This window comes from Callithrix jacchus, chromosome 15 (assembly GCF_049354715.1).
Source record: "Callithrix jacchus isolate 240 chromosome 15, calJac240_pri, whole genome shotgun sequence".
NCBI classification, from domain to species: Eukaryota; Metazoa; Chordata; class Mammalia; order Primates; family Cebidae; genus Callithrix; species Callithrix jacchus.
In genome coordinates, this window is record NC_133516.1 from 103,482,167 (window position 1) to 103,502,889 (window position 20,723).

General features: G+C 41.6%; 2 protein-coding genes across 8 annotated transcripts in view; one reads left to right on the plus strand and one right to left on the minus strand.

Moving 5' to 3' along the window:
• ATP6V1A (ATPase H+ transporting V1 subunit A) overlaps positions 1–1,131 on the minus strand; it is a 61,392-nt gene extending 60,261 nt beyond the window's left edge. Inside the window, exon 1 of one of the 3 annotated variants that reach the window (XM_008982466.5) lies at positions 833–1,131. The gene's annotated coding sequence lies outside the window, so the exon portion shown is untranslated. Of the gene's footprint in view, positions 1–296; positions 392–832 lie in introns of those variants that run through there. The other 2 variants (XM_008982464.5, XM_008982465.5) reach the window with 2 other exon arrangements.
• NAA50 (N-alpha-acetyltransferase 50, NatE catalytic subunit) overlaps positions 717–20,723 on the plus strand; it is a 28,542-nt gene continuing 8,535 nt past the window's right edge. For 2 of the 5 annotated variants that reach the window (XM_078352347.1, XM_078352348.1), the window contains exon 1: positions 717–974. Coding sequence is in view for 2 of the 5 variants with exons in the window: in XM_017965250.4 (XP_017820739.1) it covers positions 1,494–1,501 (8 nt within the window). In the remaining 3 variants the exon portion in view is untranslated. Of the gene's footprint in view, positions 975–1,247; positions 1,502–1,653; positions 2,079–20,723 lie in introns of those variants that run through there. The other 3 variants (XM_017965250.4, XM_017965251.4, XM_078352346.1) reach the window with 2 other exon arrangements.

A 20,723-nucleotide genomic window follows, 5' to 3' on the forward strand; every position in this document is an offset into this window, starting at 1 on the left:
TAAGGAACAGGACCTAGTGTCTACTGCAGACCCTGTGGAACGGCTGAAATAATCTGCTACCCGAAGCCCCAAAGGCTCTGACTACAGAATCATCATGGCCGCACTCACTCCCAACCCTGGGAAAGGTGGACATCTCAATCCCCAAGTAGCGGGGCCGACCACACTTGGGGAAGGGGGAGTCAGGGGAAATGAGCTCCTTGCCCCTGCAGGGTGACAGCGGGGAAGAAGCCTCAGGCAGGGAGGTCGCCGTTCACACTCTCCCTCCTCTCTGCTCTGCCTTCTTCTACCCCTTTTACCTGTTCTGCCCCCACCACTCGCCAGTCACCGGCCGCCGCTCACCTGCTGGGGCGCGAGGTGCAGAGACGGTACCGAGCGAGGACCCAGAGGCTCTGTCACCACGGGCGGGGAAGTCCTCAGCTGCAGAGGAGGGGGGCGGGTCCAACAGTCATGTGACGTCCAGCTCCGCCCTGACTTCCCTCATCCCATCTCGCTACAACTTGGGGGCCCGTATTTTCACAGATTCCTTGAATATTAATCTCCTTAGATTAAAGAAATAAAGATGAATTTTCACAAGGACCGTGTTGTAAAGTACAACGTGGAAGACGCGGACAGCAAGGGCTAAAGCGCACTGCTAAGGAAGTGACGTTCACGCCGCTATCGAGGGACAGGAAATGGCGGCGGGGTTCCTTCCCTCCGGAAGCCGCCTGTAAAATTCCAGGCTCTGAGGTTGGGGTCCATCACGTGAGCTCAAAACTGGAAGCGTGCTGGAGAGTAACCGAGCGATCGGGCCCATCGCTAACTACGTCTAATTGTTTTAAGACACCTAACTTACCTGAGCTTTCCGCAGATTTATTTACATTTATTAGAACCAGCCTTACAAAACCCTAGTGGAAGGCAAGAGCGTTTGAAGGTCACTCTGGAGACCACACACCGGGAAGAAGGGGTCCGAGAAAGACCGATCGTGCGGATACGAGGCAGGAGAGGAAGGGGTGGAAAAATCTGGGTTTTACCGCCAGGGCCTACCGAGCCAGCCACACAAGTAGTGTAATAGGTGGGAGGGAGGAGAAGGACGCCGGAAGCTACAGTCCGGGAGAAAGATGGAGGCTCCGGGGTGGAGGGGGCAGGGTGCGCGGGGGCGAGCAGTGCGGCTGCGCGTGAGGCGGCGGACGCGCCGGCGCGCAGAGGGGCGGGGTGAAAGGTCACCGCGCGGCGGCTGGTCTGGCTGGCGGTAGCGGCGGGAGGGAGCTGAGACCCGAGCGCACGTGTGGGGAAGCGGCGGGACCTGCGCGGCGGAGGGAGACAGCCCCGCCCCCACCGGAGATTTAGGCCCTCGCTCGACTCTCGCGGCCTTCGGCGCTAGCTCAGCTCCTTGCCCCGGCCAGGAGGCCGGCTTGCGGGGTGGAGTGGTCCGAGCTGAGGGCGCGGAGACCGGAGGGCGGCGACGACGGCGGCGTTGATATCGGTGGTAACGACGGCCTCAGCAGGCGGGGAAGATGAAAGGGTGAGAAGGGCAGTTGGGCAGGGCTCGGCCGGCGGGGTAGAGGGGCCCGGGCGGGTGTCGCGGGGGAGAGCCGCGGAGGAGCGGAGTCTCGGGGCGAAGACCGGCGGAGGGAGATTTCTGGGCTTCTCAGTGCGGCCGCTCCCGGAGGGGGCGGAGGCGGGGCGCGGGCTGTTGGCGGGCTGAAGGGCCAGCGGAGCCCGGACCCCAGGGTCCCGGGGTTTCGGTCCGGAGATGAGTGCGGGCTGAGTGAGTGGGGCAACAGGGAAAGGCTACGGTGCGGCGCCTGCGGCCCCCTCCCGGGGTTGGACCACCGAGCCGCCCGGGCCGCCGCTCCAGGTGGAGTCGTTCGGTTGGTTTCCGTCTCCAGCCTCAACTCTGCAGCGGCGGTGTTTGGTTCACGCTCGGGAGCGGAGCCGAACCTTGCGGAGGAAGAGGAGGTTGGAATAGAGCGCAGAGCGCGGGGACGAGTATTAACAGCTAGTGACTCAACTAGATTTGGGTTGGGTCACAGCGGGGGGGGGCACGATCACGGTGGACTTGGGGAGCCAATATCTTCCAGGAAGTACCGCGTGGATCGGTAGGTGGCGCTATTGCTTTAGCAGCTCACCGTTGCCCCGAGTGCCGAGGGCTTCCTGGGTACTTTACCACGCTGCTCCCTTCAGGTGATCGGCAGACTAAATGTTCGCTCTTTCACCGTTTGCCTCTTGGATAAAATCAGGAATTATTTTCTATCGACTGCTTAAATTTTATTTTATTTTTTTCTTGAGATAGAGTCTCTGTCGCCAGGCGCCAGGCTGGAGTGCAGTGGCACAGTCTCGGCTCACCGCAACCTCCGCCTCCTGGGTTCAGGCAATTCTCCTGCCTCAGCCTCCTGAGTAGCTGGGATTACAGGCATGCGCCACCGTGCCCAGCTAATTTTTGTATTTTTAGTAGAGACGGGGTTTCACCATGTTGACCAGGATGGTCTCGATCTCTTGACCTCGTGATCCGCCCGCCTCGGCCTCCCAAAGTGCTGGGATTACAGGCTGGAGCCACCGCACCCGGCCTCGACTGTTTAAATTTTTACGAAATGTCTCTTTAGCATTAAGTTATATAGTTCTAATATATTAATTACATATATATTAATTACATAACGTTGTTCCAAAGCATTGCCTAAATAAGCCGTTTTGGAGCTTGTCTTTACCCTCAAAGAAAGGAAGCTCATAATCGTTAGCAAGTTCTCTGCAATGCCTTAGTTTGTTCTTGTTGTAAATCGATTAGGAAATCGTAACTATGTTTTAAGTTAGCGAAGCCGGTCCAACTATTCAGCAGCCCTTTTGAGGATGAAGTAAAAGTCATTTTCAACGTAATCTCATACTGCCCCAAATAAGGACCTACATATTATCTCTGTGTATCAGTGTTCGAGATTATTGGAGAAATTCCAAGAAAATTTAATTTGGTCTTAGGTCTGTAACATGTTTCCTTACTCTAATTTTCCTTTAAATACTGGATATTCTAATGTTGAATAGTATGTTTTGTATTAAGAATCTTTGAAGTTTAAGAACCATGAACTGTTCACCATACCTGCATTGTTTCACTTCAAGTTCTAGAGAGTTCCAGTTAGGGAAATTAATTGATGAGTATAGGAAGTATTTGCTCCACTTGAGTCATAATCTGGGAAGCTTGGCTGTATTAGATACAATCCAACATATTTGGGGAATGTTGTTTTTCTGCTATGCTGCACTTCTTTTTTTTCTTCTTCCTTTTTTTTTCCCCCCTTCGATACAGGGTCTCACCCTGTCACCCAGGCCAGAGTGGAGTGGCTCGGTCTCGGCCCACTGCAACCTCTGCCTTCCTCGCTCAAGCAGTCCTCCCACCTCAGCCTCCCGAGTCGTTGGGACTACAGGCGCGCACCAACTCTCCTGGATAATTTTTGTATATTTTGTAGAGACGGAGGTCTCACTATGTTGGCCAGGCTGATGATCTCAAACTCCTGGGCTCAAGCAGTCCACCAGCCTCTGCCTCCCAAAGTGCTAGGATTACAGGCATGAGCCACCACGTACAGCATATACTGCACTTCTGGAGCTGGTTGCTGTCTCTTACTCATTTTTGTTCTCATTGTCAGGCCCTTAGTACTTATTACCACGTTCTGTTCAGTAAGAAAAATGAGACCGAGGAGTTCCCAATATTGAAACTGCCATGGATTTACAAAGGGGGACTGCAGGAAATTATTCTGTATGTTTAGATCCAAAATCTTCAATCTAGTTCAGTCTCCATCGGGTGTAATGTTCTTTCTGATCGCTAACTTGGCAATAGAAATGAGCCAACCAGTCATATTATTCAGTCTGCCTTTAAGATATTCATGGAGCAATTTATCTCTGTTTAAATGGATATTTACATGTAACCTGATGGAGACAGAGCCCTAGAAATGAGTAACTGGCTGAATTTAGAGGAAACTTAAAATTATTGCATCTGTATCTTTATGCCAGTAACTATGCCTGTAAAGTTTCTATTACTTCTTGTGACTGGGAGCTTAGAATTGTGTTCTTTACAGTAAACCTTCAAGATGATTTCACAGGAGTAATCCCTTTAACTTAAAAAATGAACTAACTCCCAGATGAGATGAAACTTTAATTTTTTTTTTGCTTCTAAGTCTGTATTTAAGACTCTCAACAAATGAGTTGTGTGAACCTTACTTGTATTTGCTCGGACACTGCACCTGCAACAGTATAGGTTTAAAATAAGTTAAGTGCCTTGAGTTCCAAAACTTGGACCACCGTGTACAACGTGGTCAGTTTTATAGTCCTGATTTAATTTGGAATGGCCTGTAAAAATGAAACAGTGGTCCTGATTATATGTTTTTTTGTATGAAATTTTATTTGCTAAGTGTTCTATTGTATATTGAGCTAAGTAAACAGTAAATTGAAATATCTAAAATTGGAAACTGCAGAATTCCCAACACAAAACCAGTCAAATATTTGAAACTTTGTTGCCTGTATCGCCTATCATATTGAAACTTAAAACTTGTCTGGTCTGGTCTTCTCTTTTTTGTTGGAGTCTTGCTTTGTCACCCAGGCTGCAGTGCAGTGGCATGATCTCAGCTCACTGCAACCTCTGCCTCCTGGGTTCAAGTGATTCTTCTGTCTCACCCTGTTGAGTAGCCAGGACTACAGGCACACATCAGCACACCGACTAACTTTTTGTATTTTTAGTAGAGACGGGGTATCAGTATGTTGGCCAGGCTGGTCTCAAACTCCTGACCTCATGGTTCACCCACCTCAGCCTCCCAAAGTGCTGGGATTACAGACGTGAGCCATCGCACCTGGCAGATTATCTGGTTTTTCTTCGTATTTTTTCTGTATTAGTAGTAGCAGTAGGACATTCCATTGTATTGGCATGTCTTTCCTCCATAGAAGATAAATTTCCGGTTATTAACTACAATATATAATTTATGTGCACATGTAGAAGTTTGAGATATACTAGGAGATATTGCTTCCTTTTTAGGTTGATGTTTTTTATGAACCACGGACATTGTAGTTTGAATTTGTGGGTGGTAATTTTATCTGTTGTTCTTCTCTAGGGGAGGTGATTTCAAGTGAGAAGGTATGTCACAGATAACCATGACTGAGGTGGCTGTGTAATGGAAACTATAATAAACCAAGTCATTTGGCCTTCAATCATAGTAAAGAAGTGCAGATTAGCTCTAATAAAAAATTTCTTTAGCAAAATGTGAATACATGACTAAGATGGGAAAGTAGGTAGCAGTAATATAAATATGCAAAAATGTAGTTTACTAATTGAAATAGGGAAGCCATTTTATCAAATGTTAAAATGTAAGATTCTGCAGTCAGAAACAAAACTTTTAAGAACTCAGAACAGTGGTTACATCTGACAGCCTATGGACTGGAAAGGGGCAAAAGGAGTATTTCTAGCATTCTGAGATGCTAGAATTTATATTTCAGTATTGGTGACATAGATATGTATAGATGTTAACAAGATTTGTGATCTTTACTGTGTTTCTAACACATGAATAAAACTTTTCAGAACAGGCTTGGCAGCATAGTGAGACTTTGTCTCTATAAACAATAAATCAGCCAGGAGAATCACTAGAACCCGGGGCTGTAGTGAGCTGAAATCATGCCACTGCACTCCAGCCTGGGCAACAGAGTAAGACTCCGTTTAAAAAAAAAAAAATTAGCCAGGCATGGTGGTGCATGTCTGTAGTTCCAGTTACATGGGAGGCTGAGGGAGGAGGATCACTTGAGCCCAGGAGGTGAAGGCTGCAGAGAGCCATGATCTTATTACTACATTTCAGCCTACGCAGCAGGGCAAAACTTGGCCTCAAAAAAAAGAACCAAAAAAACATAACACCTTTTTTTTTAAAAGGTTATATTGCTGTTTTGTTTTTCAGCAAAATCAAAAGCTAGTCAGGCTGATGTAGCATTTGACACCTTTTATAAACCTGCAGTGTATACTCCTTCCTTCTGTGAAACAAACAATTCGTGATTTGTTGACTGAAATAGTGAATTTTAACAAGTACTTTGTAATGTGCACTTACTGTGTTGAGATGAATTCATATAAAATACAACCTACTTACATCATAAGTTTTCTTTAAAAAAATCATCACTAATATAAAAGGGACATAATTTATAATACAATTTATGTCAGTATTTAATGATGTGGCACAACTATGCCACTTAGAGCATAAGATCAAGTGTTTGCATCTATCTGTAAATAGAATCGTGGAATTGAGAAAGTCTAGCTGCTGCCTATACAGTTGTGTGCCTTGTTGGCTCCTGTTGCCGTTAGGGATATGATTTCTCCTCGAAATTTCAGACAGCTCTTAGTAAAGCTCTGAACAAAGAATAGTCAATAATTTCTGGGTTAGAAAAGATTTTTTTTTAAGTCAGTTAGTAGTTCAAGCACTCATCTTAGTAAATCAAGACATATTCCCTGTTTGTTGTAATGTCAAAGATCCTGACTGCTGTATGCGAATATTACTGTACATATGCTCAGTAGAGTGGAAACTGTAACTGGTCCAAATCATGTGTTTCCTGTTACTGTAATTTATGGTCAAATTAATTTTACATTGTTGGACATTAGCTGTATTGTCAATTAAAATCTTTTTAAATCTAAAGCTCTGACCAAACCAAACTAATATCTTTGTTAAATTTTACTTTGCTGCATCCTCCATTTGGCCTGTGGAAATCTTTAAATCTTGTTGCCGTTGTTGTTGTTGTTGTTGTTGTTGTTGTTGTTGTTGCTGAGGTGAAGTTAGGGTCTTGTTGCCCAGGCTGGAGTGCAATGGTGCCACCTCGGCTCACTGCCACCTCTGCCTCCTGAGTAGCTGGGATTACAGGCTTGCACCACCATGCCTGGCTAATTTTGTATTTTTAGTAGAGACAGGGTTTCGCCATGTTGGTCAGGGAGCCTCAAACTCCCAACCTCAGGGGATCTGCCTGCCTTGCCCTCCCAAAGTGCTGGGATTACAGGTGTGAGCCACTGCGCCCAGTTGGAAATCTTTTTGACTGCTAATTTTTTCTTCCAGGTACTATCTATCGCTTTCAGCTGTGTGACATCTGAAGCAAGATTCTCAATTATTCAAATGTTGGCCTTAATCTTGTTTCAAACGCAGGCTGCAGTAACCAATAGAATACCAATAGTAACCAGTAGAAACATTCTTCCTATGGTGAACAGGAGAGTTACATTTAAGTCTATTCGATGCCTAACTTAATGGCAAAAATGTTACTGTTCTGTCCAATAGAGTCCTGACTAGCTACAGTTGTCTATTGAGCAGTTGAAATGTACCTTGTGATCTGTGGCACAGTTGTCATTTCCTGGGTAAGATGGCTGCAGTCTGGGAGCTGAGGATATGGAGCAGGAATGCTGGGCAGCTGATGTGTTTCACTGTTTTCCAGCATGTAATGTTCATGTTTTGAAGCCAAATTATATGTTTCTTCGATTATCCTTTATTCAAGTATAGTCATCCACATTACTTTCTGAAAACACCTACTGCTGTATGTGGACAGGTTCAGTTCAGACTCTCAGACACTGAAGAAGAGATTAAAGAAGTTAACTGGTTTTTTTTCTTTTCTTTTTACTATACCTCTGTAAACAAAGACGTAACTGTTAATGTTATGTAAAAGAAGGAGAGACAGTGTCTCAGATAATGTCTGTGAAGTTCAAAGTGATAAAGCTTTTGTTACCACCACTAGTCCTTATGATGAAGTCATTGAAAACTCTACTATCATCTAGATGATAAGGCCTATGTGGGGAAACCATTAGTAGACATAGAAATGGAAGCTTTAAAGGGTCCTGTAAATCTTAATCAGCTTTACCAAATTGATTACAGTTCACCTTTTGTCATTGGGTCTTAGTTAAAAGTGATGTTTAAAAAAAAAAGAAAAGTGTGCCTTTTATGACAGAAGAACTAAATTTTAAACTTTGAAGTGTAACAGCTGATTCTCAGCTGGTACTGTGGCTCATACTCACAGTCCCAACTCTTTGGGAGGACAAAGCAGGAGGATCACTTGAGCCCGGGAGTTCAAACCAGCCTGGGTTGTGACATAGTGAGACCTCATCTCTACAGAAAAATAGTAATACTTGTAATTAGCTGGGTATGATGGTGTGTACCTATAGTCCCAGCTACTTGGGAAGTCAAGGTGGGAGAATTGCTTCAGCTCAGGAGGTTGAGATTGCACTGCAGTGAGGCTTGATCATGCCACTGTACTCCAGCCTGGGTGACAGAGCGAGACCCTGTCTCAAAAAGAACAGAAAACTCACAGTCAGTTATCGATCAGTTTTTAAGTATGTTTTGAAACAACTTAGATATGGTGGATCTACTACAAATTTTGTGAAATGTAAATACAGATCAAGTATTTCTAAGGAAAATGAGAAGCTGAATTGGGCCATACTGTAAGTATAGTAAACTGGATTTTAAAGACTTGGAATGAAAAAAAGTTTTTTAAGGTGAAATAAGTTTTGACTACGTGTTGAAATGATTTATCCTCACGTTAATGTGGAGAAACTTTTTGTTGTTGTATCAAGGAAGTCTTCCCAAGATAGTAAACATTTTTAAATTTTGTATGTCACTTGTATTTGTGTTGGACCAGGCCTGTGCTAAACCCATTAAAAGCCAAAGTTGTATAAAATAGGATCTGTTCCCTTAGAATCTACTTTCCAGATGGTAGATATTTCTAATGTTTCAACTTCTAGGCCAATAGATAGTTTATGGCTGTTTATACCTCTATGGTGAAAGATTTTGAGGTGACTCTGGTTTTTGGTTGAAGTGTTATGAGTCACTTGGTCTGCTGTGAATGGGTAGGGAAGAGATAATTGGAAGTATTCTTGTTTCTTGAGCTAGTGCACACTATATTTTGCCTCTATCAGAAACTGTTTTGTTTTGTTTTTTTGAGACAGAGTTTTGCTCTTTGTTACCCAGGCTGGAGTGCAATGGTGCGATCTCTGCTCACTGCAACCTCTGCCTCCTGGGTTCAGGCAATTCTCCTGCCTCAGCCTCCCAAGTAGCTTGGATTACAGGCACGCACCACCGTGCCCAGCTAATTTTTTGTATCTTTAGTAGAGATGGGGTTTCACCATGTTGACCAGGATGGTCTCGATCTCTTGACCTCGTGATCCACCCGCCTCGGCCTCCCAAAGTGCTGGGATTACAGGCGTGAGCCACCGCACCCGGCCCAGAAACTGTTCTTTAGGGAAAACCTTGTTCTCCAATTCCAGAGACATCTCGCCTCAGTCCCCTATAGTGCTCTAGTGAATGCTTGTTCATAAAACTACCTGACACATCCTTAATTATTTCTTTTTGATAATTTCCCAGGAATGAATTTTTCAGATCAGAAGGTACTGGCATTTTTAAACCTCTGATATTTGTTGCAGGTTGACCTCCAAAAACATAGTAGCAATTTATTCTACAGCAGTGTGTGAGAATGTCCTTCTTTCTCCAAGGGCTAACGAATGGGAAGGGCACTTGGAAAAACCTCAAGAAAACAGATGAAGATGTTGTGACTGACATTTCAACCATGAATGGTCTAAATTTTCTTTGGGATCCATTCAATACATGGAATCCTTTTTAGATTATAGAAGTAACTAATGACTTCCTTACAAGTTTTCTTTGAATGAATATTCACATTTTGCTCTAACTGTAGTTTTACTTTGCTGATTAGGTAATGGCATTTCCTTTTTTAAAAGTTTGGTGATTATTTAGTAAAGTTGGGACATACAATGTAAGTTGCTTTATAACTTACCCAGTTATTAATTGGGATGCTAATTGACTTCAAATTATAAAACAGATTATGTTCTTTAGAAAGTGGGGTTGAGACATTAGGGCCCAGGTCTTCGGAAATAAAAATTTTTAGAGGTGAAAATATTTTGTACTTAGGAGCATTTCAAACACTTCTCTTTCCAGAAAATAGGATATTATTTAAAGGTATGTTTGGGTTCCCCCGCCTCTAGTCTGTATTGTTATTTATTTTAAAGGAAACTTGCTGTAATGCAAAAAGCATTGAACTAAAAGCAACCAAGTTTCAATTCTATGCACTACACATGATAACTAGGTCACTCCTAAAGGTATTCCAACCTCTGGGCCTTGGCTGTCTTGAAAGGGAATGGCTTGAACATGCATAGGAATGGTCAAAAATTCTAGCTCTGTGCCAGTTCTGTTTTGTAGGTATTTGTGGAAGCAAGATTAACAGATTAAAATAGGGCATAAAGAATACATCGAAAACTAAATTTCTCTATTGGATGAATGGTGGGCTCTTCATAGAGCAAAGAGGTAGTTCTAATTTCTTAGGGAAAGTGATGATGTCGCTTTTGGATGTGTTGAATTTGAGATTCTTGTGGAGATCACCAGTAACCAGTCAGAAATAATGGCTTAGATTCAGAGATTTGGAAATAAAAACATTAATATTTATATAGTAGTGAAAGAAAAGCCATAGCTAGCAAGGAGCTTTCTTTACTGAATATATGGATGACAGTGGAAACAATTTTCCAAAGAATAATTTGATTCTTTTTAGGTTATATATAGTCTTGAGCAGATTGTTCCCGTGTGTGTATTTAGCATTAGTAACTGACCAAATAATTTCTGAGATTTTTATACCTCTGATACTTACAGGCATACAGTTTGGAGAGCTGGTCCACCCCACCTTCGCTTTTTTTAAAGAAATAGAGTCGGGGTTTCACCTTGTTGCCCAGGCTGATCTCAAACTCCTGGATTTAAGGCATCTGCCCACTTTTGCTTCCCAAAGTGCTGAGATGCCACTTTCACTTTTTAAATTACTGCTAAACCTCTAGAACAGTGACTGCCAACTAGGGCAACCCCAGCACCCTCTTCCCAATTATTGATGATGTCTGAAGACACTTGGTCTTCCTAACAGGATGAGGGAGAGTTTTGGCATCTAGTGGGTAGAAACTAGGGCTCCTGCTGAGTATCCTACAGTACACTGGAAAGGCCCCTCACAACAAAGAGTTATGTAGCCCCAAATGCCAATGTTGAGATTAAGAAACCCTGCTCTAAAATCCAGATGACACGGAACTTACTAAGTAATTTAGTAATTTCCTGAAATATTTGAGATCCTGCCCTAAGTCTTAAAGAGGTAAGGTATAAAAATACATGTTTGTCGCAGGGCAGAGATATACCTTGTAAGGACAGAAACAGTAATATAGTTCATATAAGGTAGAAGTGGACGACAGGTTAAAACCTTCTGAACAGTTAATATTTAAGCTGTACTTTGATAAATTCTGAATGGGCGTACTTTCAGGTTGAAGGAATTTATTTTCTAGAGGAATCTCCCTTTCATGTAATTTACTACAGGGTTAGATTTTAGAAATATTACTGCTAGCTAAGAAAAAATTACCTCCCTTCTAACCCCTTGACATTTTTAAATCAAAGGACCATTTGATCCTTACTGAAAGATGATTTGAGTTTCATGCAAATGCACCTTTATCAGTATGCATCCGAAAAATGTTTCCCAATAGATCTCTCTTTTTTTGAAAAGTGGTCTTGAGAAGTAAAGATCACTCCTTTGACAGAACATGGTGTGACTGATCTTGTGCTACAATGGGAACTAATAGACATAGGCTCAATGTTGGCTTTATCTGTAATTGCCTGTATAGCTGCAGACACATTTGTCTCTTGGGGGTTCAGTTTCATCATCTGTAAAATATCAGATGCTCTGTACAACAGATGAATAGGCAGTAAAAATTATGTGCCATAGTACACTTAATACTGTATAAACAGGCTTTAAGCTTTGTCTTTACTTCATTTTCACTTTCTTGTTTTTGAAATGGAGTCTTACTCTGTTTCCAGGTTGGAGTGCAGTGGCACGACCTGGGCTCACTGCAACCTCTGCCTCCAGGGTTTAAGAGATTCTCCTGCCTCAGCCTCCTGAGTAGCTTGGACTACAGGCATGCTTAACCCAGAAAATTTTTCTATTTTTAATAGAGACGGTGTTTCACCATGTTGGCCAGGATGGTCTTGATCTCTTGACCTCGTGATCCACCAACCTCAGCCTCCCAAAGTGCTGGGATTACAGCCTCATTTTCACTTGTTGTTATGTAACTTTAAAAGTCACAGTTTGAGCCTGGTGTGGTGATGTGATGCCTGTAGTCCTGGCTACTCTGGAGGCCCAGGCTGGAAGATCTTTTGAGCCCAGGAGTTAGAGGCCCCTGGGCAACATAGTGAAACCTTCCTCCTAAAAAAAAAAACCTACTCTGTACCAAGACCCACTTTTGTGGAGTCATATCCCCATCTTGTGGCCTTTCAGAATATTGCTACTAAATGTTTTTACAATTATGAGCATAATTGACAATACATTAAATAGCTAAAAACATTTGCATGCATATTAATCCGACACCACTGTGCTAAAATTTAGTGTGATTATCTATCTCATCACACTGCTTGGTTTGTAAGCCAAGAGTAAAGATTTCCTACTAGCACATTCTAAGCCCAGAAGTTACGTACATTAAATTATACTGAATAATACACTAATCTTGTGAGACTGGCACATATTAATAGCCAATGGGAATCTAAAGAGGCAGGCAAGTAACTGCATTTTTCACATTTACGGACTTAGTGTAAAGTGTCTGTGGGCACTCTGGCAGTTGCTGTTTCTTGTTTACATCACAGTCTGTCCCACTTTCCGTTCCTTAGTCTAAAAATTGTGATATGAAAGTGCCTTGGGATTTGATTGCTATGGATTTGAAAAACAAGGAAAAGTAGCCTGTTATGCCAATTTACTTGAGCTAAGAGAGTCATTTAGTGTATTTGACAGCAACCGTCTTCAACTTTCCACAGGTAGGGGCTGTAAACTAGTGCCAAGGGGACCGCGCAGATAAGGTAAGTCAGTTAGGAGAAGCTGCAACTTGAGACTTGGTGTAAAATCATTTCATTTAAATATTGCAGCAAACTTAAAAACCAGAAACAAAAAAGAAAAACTATGGGGTAGGCCAGGCACGGTGGCTCGCACCTGTAATCCCAGCACTTTGGGAGGCCTAGGCAGGAGGTCAGGAGTTCGAGACCAGCTTGGCCAACATGGTGAAACCCCATCTCTACTAAAAATGTCTACTAGCTGGGCTTGGTGGCAGGTGCCTATAGTCCCAGCTACTCAGGAGGCCGAGGCCTGAGAGTTGCTCGAACCTGGGAGGCAGAGGTTGCAGTAAGCTGAGATAGCACCACTGCACTCCAGCCTGGGCCACAGAGCGAGACTGTCTCAAAAAAAAAAAAGTGTGGGTCAAATAGATGTGACCACATGGTGATTTAACCTTTAGGCCAGCAATGTGTGTCTTATATACAGAAGAAAGGTGTTAAACTACTGATAAATTAAGATAGTCTACATTGTTATGTTACATTCTTATCAGAACTAAGCAAATATTCCTGCACTGGTTTAAGTGAAATCCACTGTTATCATATAGCATAGTTTTTTTTCCAATGACCCATTCTCTATGCCCGTCCTTAGTCCCTGTTTCCCTCACCAAATTTCTCAGATTTAGGAATTGACACACATGCAGTGGAAATGTAATTTAGACGGGTGTTAAATTTGGATGATTTACATAACAAGCTTAATTACAAAAGTAAAGCTGCCAAGGTGGAATTTGGGAACCTGAATTTTTAACTGGCAAGATGATTCTGGTATATAACCAGGTTTGGGATCCATTCTTGGATTTTTGTAGCATTACTCTCCAGGTTTTTACGTCCATTCTCTTGGAAATTGCTTCTTGGACATCTTTGTAGGTTCCTGTTCTTTCACCTCTAAAATTCAAGTGTTTCTTATATTCTGTTCTTTGACCTTCTTCTCACTACAGACATCCTTGGTAATCTGACACAGTTCCTTAATCAAAGGTTATATGCTGTGAATTAGTTGTTTCAGGAAACAGCTGTCAAAGTGAGGTATAAAAGGGAATTCTTTCATTTAAAAAGTCCGTTTCCCTTTACCATCTAGTTTTTGTCTGTTTAACACTAGCATTGCTTCAGTCACATTGGGTAACGTTTAGACTGCATTTTATAAATCAGTTTTTAAAGTGCCCATTCATACCTTAGAAGTATTTGACACTAGGTTCGATGGAAAAAAACAAAGGCAATAAAAGGTGTAGAGAACTGGAACCCAAATACATTACTGATGGAAATATAAAATGGCACAGCCACAGTTTAGAGGTTAAATGTCTGAAATGGGTTTCACTGGGCTAATTCAAGGTGGCAGATACAGTGATTTTAAACTAGTGTCCTTCAAAAATTCTTAACCTACCTGGAACCTCAGCGTGTGACCTAAGTTAGAAATAGGGTCTTTGGCTGGTCACAGTGGCTCATGCTGAATCCCACACTTTGGGAGGCCAAGGCAGGCAGATCACCTGAGGCTGGGAGTTGGAGACGAGCCTGACCAACATGGAGAAACCCCGTCTCTACTAAAAATACAAAATTAGCTGGGCTTGGTGGCGTATGCTTATAATCCTAACTACCCTGGAGGCTAAAGCGGGAGAATCGCTTGACCCCAGGAGGTGGGGGTTGTGGTGAGCCAAGGTGGCGCCACTGAATTCCAGCCTGGACAAGAGCAAAACTCCATCTCCAAAAAAAAAAGAGGGTCTTTGTGGGTATAATTGAGTTCATGCTGAATTACAGTGGGTCCTAAATGTGTAATGACTTAGTGTCCTTATAAGCAGAGGAAAGGAAACAGACAAACTGCAAAGACCTTGTGAAGATGGAGGCAGAGATTGGAGATAGGTTGCCGCAAGCCTGGGGCCACCAGAACCTGGAAGGGCAAGGAAGATTCTCTCACAGAGTTTAGAGAGCATGGCCCTGCCAACAGCTTGATTTTGAACTTCTAGCCGCCTGTACTATATGAAAATATGTTTGTTGCTTCAAGACACTGAGTTTGTGGTAATTTTTAAAGATAGCCCTAGGATACTCAGTACAGTAGGATTGTGTTTCTCCTAGAGGGCCTTGAGGAGAATCCATTTCCTTGGCTCTTCCAGCTTCTGTAGGTAACCTGCATTCCTTGGCTCCTGGCTCCTCCTTCATCTTTAAAGCCAGCCATGGAACATCTTAAAATCTCTTTGAATAGTATTCCGTTGTCCTATCTCCTATGTTTCTTAAGGACTTATGCAATTATATAGACGTGTCTGGACAATCATGGTTGATCTTCACATCTCAAGATCTTAATCACATCTGCAAAGTCTTTCATGTAAAGTAACATTCAAGGTTTCTGGAATCAAGACATAGACATCTTTTTTTGGGGGCTTGGGGGCATTATTATACCTACCACAGGCAGTTTCTTTAAAAGTTAAGCATATTTGTCATATAACCTGGCAATCCCCCTTCTAGTTATCTACCAGAAAAAAAAAAAACAACTAGGCATATGTTCACACACAGACTTTTATGCAGTATTCATAGCAGCATTATAATAGCCAAGATGCAAATATAGCCCAAATATCCATCAACCGGTGAATGAATAAACAAAACGTAGTATAAACTATACCAAAATAGGCTACTATTCAATAATAAAAAATCAAACTGCTGGCTGGGCGTGGTGGCTTACGCCTGTAATCTCAGCACTTTGGGAGGCCGAGGCAGGAGGATCACCAGAAGTCAGGAGTTCAAGACCAGCCTGGCCAACATGGTGAAACCCTGTCTTTATATCTTTTAGAAATTATAAAAATTTCATTTTAAATTTAAAAAAAAGATCAAACTGCTGACCTGTGAAAACACAGGTGAACATAACTTGCTACATGAAAGAAGTCTAGTGCAAAAGATAACATTGTATACTTCCATTTATTTTAAATGTCCAGTAGAGGCACATTTGTAGAAAGAGAAAGATTTAGTGGCTGTCTGGGGGTAGGAAAGGAGATTGATAGCAGATGCATCTTAAGAAATTTTGGGAATATAATGAGAATGTTCCAAAACTGAATTGCATTGATAGTTGCACAACTTTATAGTTTTAAAAAAATCACTGAATTGTGCATTTAAAACATGGCTCTTATGATATATAAATTATTCCTCAAGAAGGTTGCTTAAAAAAAATGAGGGGGGGGCCGGGCGCGGTGGCTCAAGCCTGTAATCCCAGCACTTTGGGAGGCCGAGGCGGGTGGATCACGAGGTCAAGAGATCGAGACCATCCTGGTCAACATGGTGAAACCCCGTCTCTACTAAAAATATTAAAAATTAGCTGGGCATGGTGGCGCGTGCCTGTAATCCCAGCTACTCAGGAGGCTGAGGCAGGAGAATTGCCTGAACCCAGGAGGCGGAGGTTGTGGTGAGCCGAGATCACGCCATTGCACTCCAGCCTGGGTAACAAGAGCAAAACTCCGTCTCAAAAAAAAAAATGAGGGGGATTTAAGAAAGGGGGAGTTCATATACCTAAATGTAAAACATCTAGAAGAAAGCATAAAAATCTTTGTGATCTTGAGTTAGGAATATTTCTTAAATACAACTCAGAAGTACAGTCCATGGAATAAATTTGTCAAAACGTACAACTCTCAAAAACAATAAGAAAATGAAAAAAGCCATAAACTGGTAAAAATTGTTTGCAACATACATAACTTACAAATGACAAGTATGCATAATACACCCAAAACTCAAGAAAAACCAGTTTTTAAAAAAATGGACAGAAGATCTGAACCAATACTTTATCAAAGGTGATACATGAATGGCAAAGAAATACATGAAAAGGTGTTCACTGCATTTATTATTTAGAGATGCAAATTAAAAACCACAATAAGGCGTCACTACATACCTGTATTTAGAATAGCATAAATTTTAAACATTAATAATGCCAGGTGCTGATGAGGATGCAAAACAGCCAGAACTCATACATTTAAGACCCAGCATTTCCACTCTTAGGGATTTACTAAGAGAAATAAGAACTTGTTCACACCAAAACCTATATGTAAATATAAATGTTTATAGGAATTTTATTCATAATCTCCAAAAAATTGTAAACAACTGAACTGCCCTTCAACAAGAGGATAAATTTACAGTACACCCACATAACGGATTACCACTCAGCATTAACAAGGAATGAGCTGTACACAACACTGTGGTGAGTCTCAGGCATTATGCTAAATGAAAGAAACCAAACAAGCAGCTATGTATTTTGTGATTCCATATATGTAACATTCTTGAAAAGGTGAAATTATGGGGAACAGAGATTAGTGGGTACCTGGCAGTTGAACTTTAAAGGGTCATGTATGAGGTTTTGGAGGTAATGGAATTATTCTATATTTTGATAATGGTTACATGACTATATGTATTTGTAGGAACTCAGAACTATACACCAAAAAGATGAATTTAATTTTATGTAAGCTTTAAAAAGTTTTTTATTGAAATCCAAGAGATGAATCAAAATTGATCCCCACAAAAGGCTGGAAAATGAAGAACTGTTAATACTAGGTACAAATAGAAAATTGCAAGCTGAGGGACGTGAATCAACTAAATCAGCAATTCAATAATTACATTAAATCTGTTTTTTGGTGCTGGGGTTTTCTTTTTTGTTTTTTTTTTTTTGGAACAGTCTCGTTCTCTCTTCCAGGCTGGAGTGCAGTGGTGTGATCCTGGCTCACTACAACCTCCACCCCTTGAATTCAAGCAGTTCTCCTGCCTCAGCTTCTCAAGTAGCTGGGACTACAGGCACATGCCACCACTCCTGGCTAATTTTTTGTATTTTTAGTAGAGACAGGGTTTCACCATGTTGACCAGGCCAATATCAAACTCCTGGCTTCAAGTGATCCACCTGCCTCGGCCTTCCAAACTGCTTGGATTACAGGTGTGAGCCACTGTGCCTGGCCCATTAAATGTTAATAAACTAGTTATTCCAATTGTCAGATTAAAGGAATAAGATCCAAGTATATGCTGTTTACATGACACATACTTTAAATATAAGGACACAAGGAAAAGTAAAAAGAAAAAAGGGTAAAAGAACATAAACTTTGATTCGAAGAAAGTTGTACGGCTAGGTCTGGTGGCTTATGCCTGTAATCCCAGTACTTTTGGAGGCTGAGGCAGGTGGATTGCTTGAGTTCAGGAGTTCGAGACCATTAGCTGGAAGTGGTGGCATGCACCTGTGGTCCCAACTACTTGGAAGGCTGAGGCAGGAGAATCCCCTGAGAGCCCGGAAGGCGGAGGTTGCAGTGAGCCAAGATTGTGCTACTACCCTCTAGCCTGGGCACAGAGTTGAGACCGCCATCTTAAAAAAAAAAAAAAAAAAAAGCTGTATGTGTGCATTGATGAAAAAAGTAGACTTTAAGGCAAGGAATATGACCAACAAAAAGGAGGAATACTTCAAAATGATAAAAGGGTCAAATTAGCAACAGTAGTACTAAATACTAAATATTTATGCCCTTACTAACGTAATTTGAAAAGACTTGGAGCTTTCTCTTCATTGATCAAATGAAGTAGCAAGAAGAAAGAAACATTTCCAAACTTTCTTCGAGGCCAACATAACCCTGATAAGAAAACATATCAAGAATATTGTAGGGGAGTGGGTGCCGTGGCTTATGCCTATAATCCCAGCACTTTGGGAGGCTGAGGTGGGTGGCTCACAAGGTCAGGAGTTCAAGACCAGCCTGGCCAATATGGTGAAACCCTGTCTGTACTAAAAAAATAAAATTGGCCTGGTAGTCCCAGCGACTCAGGAGGCTGAGGCAGGAGAATCGCTTGAACCCAGGAGTCAGAGGTTGCAGTGAGTTGAGATTGCACCACTGCACTCCAGCCTGGGTGACAGGGTGAGAATCAATCTAAAAATAATAATATTACAAGGGCCAGGTGCAGTGGCTCACTCCTATAATTCCAACAGTTTGGGAGGCCAAGGTGGGCAAGCAGATCACTTGAGGCCATGAGTTAAGACCAGCCTGGCCAACATGGTGAAACCCCATCTCTACAAAAAATACAAACATTCATCAGGGGTGGTGGTATATGCTTGTAATCCCAGCTACTTGGGAGGCTGAGGCAATAGGATTCCTTGAATCCAGGAGGCTGAGGTTGCAGTGAGCCAAGATCACACTGCTGCACTTCAGCCTGGGCAACGGAGTGAGACTCCATCTCAAAAAAAGAAAAAGAAAATTAAATGTGTCAGCATAAGCCTTTTTGAGATATTATTTGAACAGAGACTTGAAGGAGTTAACGTATTCTGCAGCCAAAGATGGAGAGGCCATCATTGACATAGGAAAAACTGCAAGTGAAGCAGATGTGGGAAAAAAGATCCCAAATTGTTTGCAGTATGTTCACTTTGAAGTGTCTACAAGAAATGGCTTGGGTTTAGGAGTGTCAAATTCAGAAGTAATAGACTAGAGAAAGAAATTTGGAATTGGCAGCATTAAAGCCACGCAGCTACAAGATTGAATGAGATAACCAAGAGAATAAGTATAGAGATGATAACCAAATGTGTCCATACATGAGTTCCTCATAAAATTGGTTGTTTTTCAGCTTCCACATTTACACACAAGCTCACGTTGCTTTAGCCATGTCAAACTGACTGTAGTTTTCCACTACATCATTGTTATTTTTTTCATGTTTATTAGGCTGCATCTCTTGCCCTTCCACAGAATAAGCTAGTCATTCTTCAAAATGTTTCCCAGAGTCACCTTCATTCTAGTATTTTTGTACTATATGTGCATTCACTGTTAGTAGCACATTGTATTTACCTGTCTTTCCTACTAAATATAAACTCCTTTGCATTCCAGATGCATAACACATAGATATTCAAATTTATTGAAATGTATGCTTTTTAAATGGGCAACTCTGTTCTTAAGAACTTTAGAAAAATTAAGATTCACAGAATTCTTAAAATCTCCATTAAATTAGTTTTTTAATAGAGACTTTGGACTTTTAATTTTTTATAGGTTATTTTAACTAAAAGCTTTTTGTTTGTTTACATTCAAGTAATGTGATCATTTTATTGACATTTCTACATATCCCTTATGCTTATGCCTTTACTACATGTTCTTTGCTAAATTTGCAAATTGATGTTATTACTTTGATATATTTAGAAAATCTGTGTCTTAAAATAATTTGGAACTAAGTGAGCAGGATTACAGAAGTATTCCATTTCAGTCAGACATATCATGTTAGAGTTAAACTGTATTTGAAGCTCAGTTTGGCTGACAGGGTTACATTAATTGAACACTTTGAAATTGTTCTGGCCTGTTTGTTTCTAGCAAAAATCATTAATTTCTCACAAATGACTTAATTTTTTCAACAGCTACCAAATGCATCTCAAATTTGTTTAAAACGTGTATGTGTATTTATATGTGCATAGAAAAATATTGGAAGACTATCAACAGACTTATTTCTGGATGTATTACTGCAGGATATTTTACCTTTGTCATTTCTGTGGTGTGCTTTTAAAAAAAAAAAGACGTATTTTTTTAAATTTGGCAAAGATTAAATCACTTTTTAAATACCAAAACTTTTTTCAAATGATGTGCTCTGAATTAATATAAACTGTATGTAAAAAAAAATTACACCCAACTTGTGGCACTCTGGTAAGTTAAATAGCAGAAAATGTAGGTAAGATTTGATCCCTGTCTGCTAAAGCATTTTTAAAGGGTCCTGTATTTTGGCCGGGCCCAGTGGCTCACTCCTGTAAGCCTAGAACTTTGGAAGGCTAAGGTGGGTGGGTCACTTGAGCTCAGGAACTGGAGACCAGTCTGGGCAACATGGTGAAACCCTGCCTCTACAAAAATTCAAAAATTAGCTGGATGTGGTGGTATGTGCGTGTAGTCTCAGCTTCTCATAAGGCTGAGG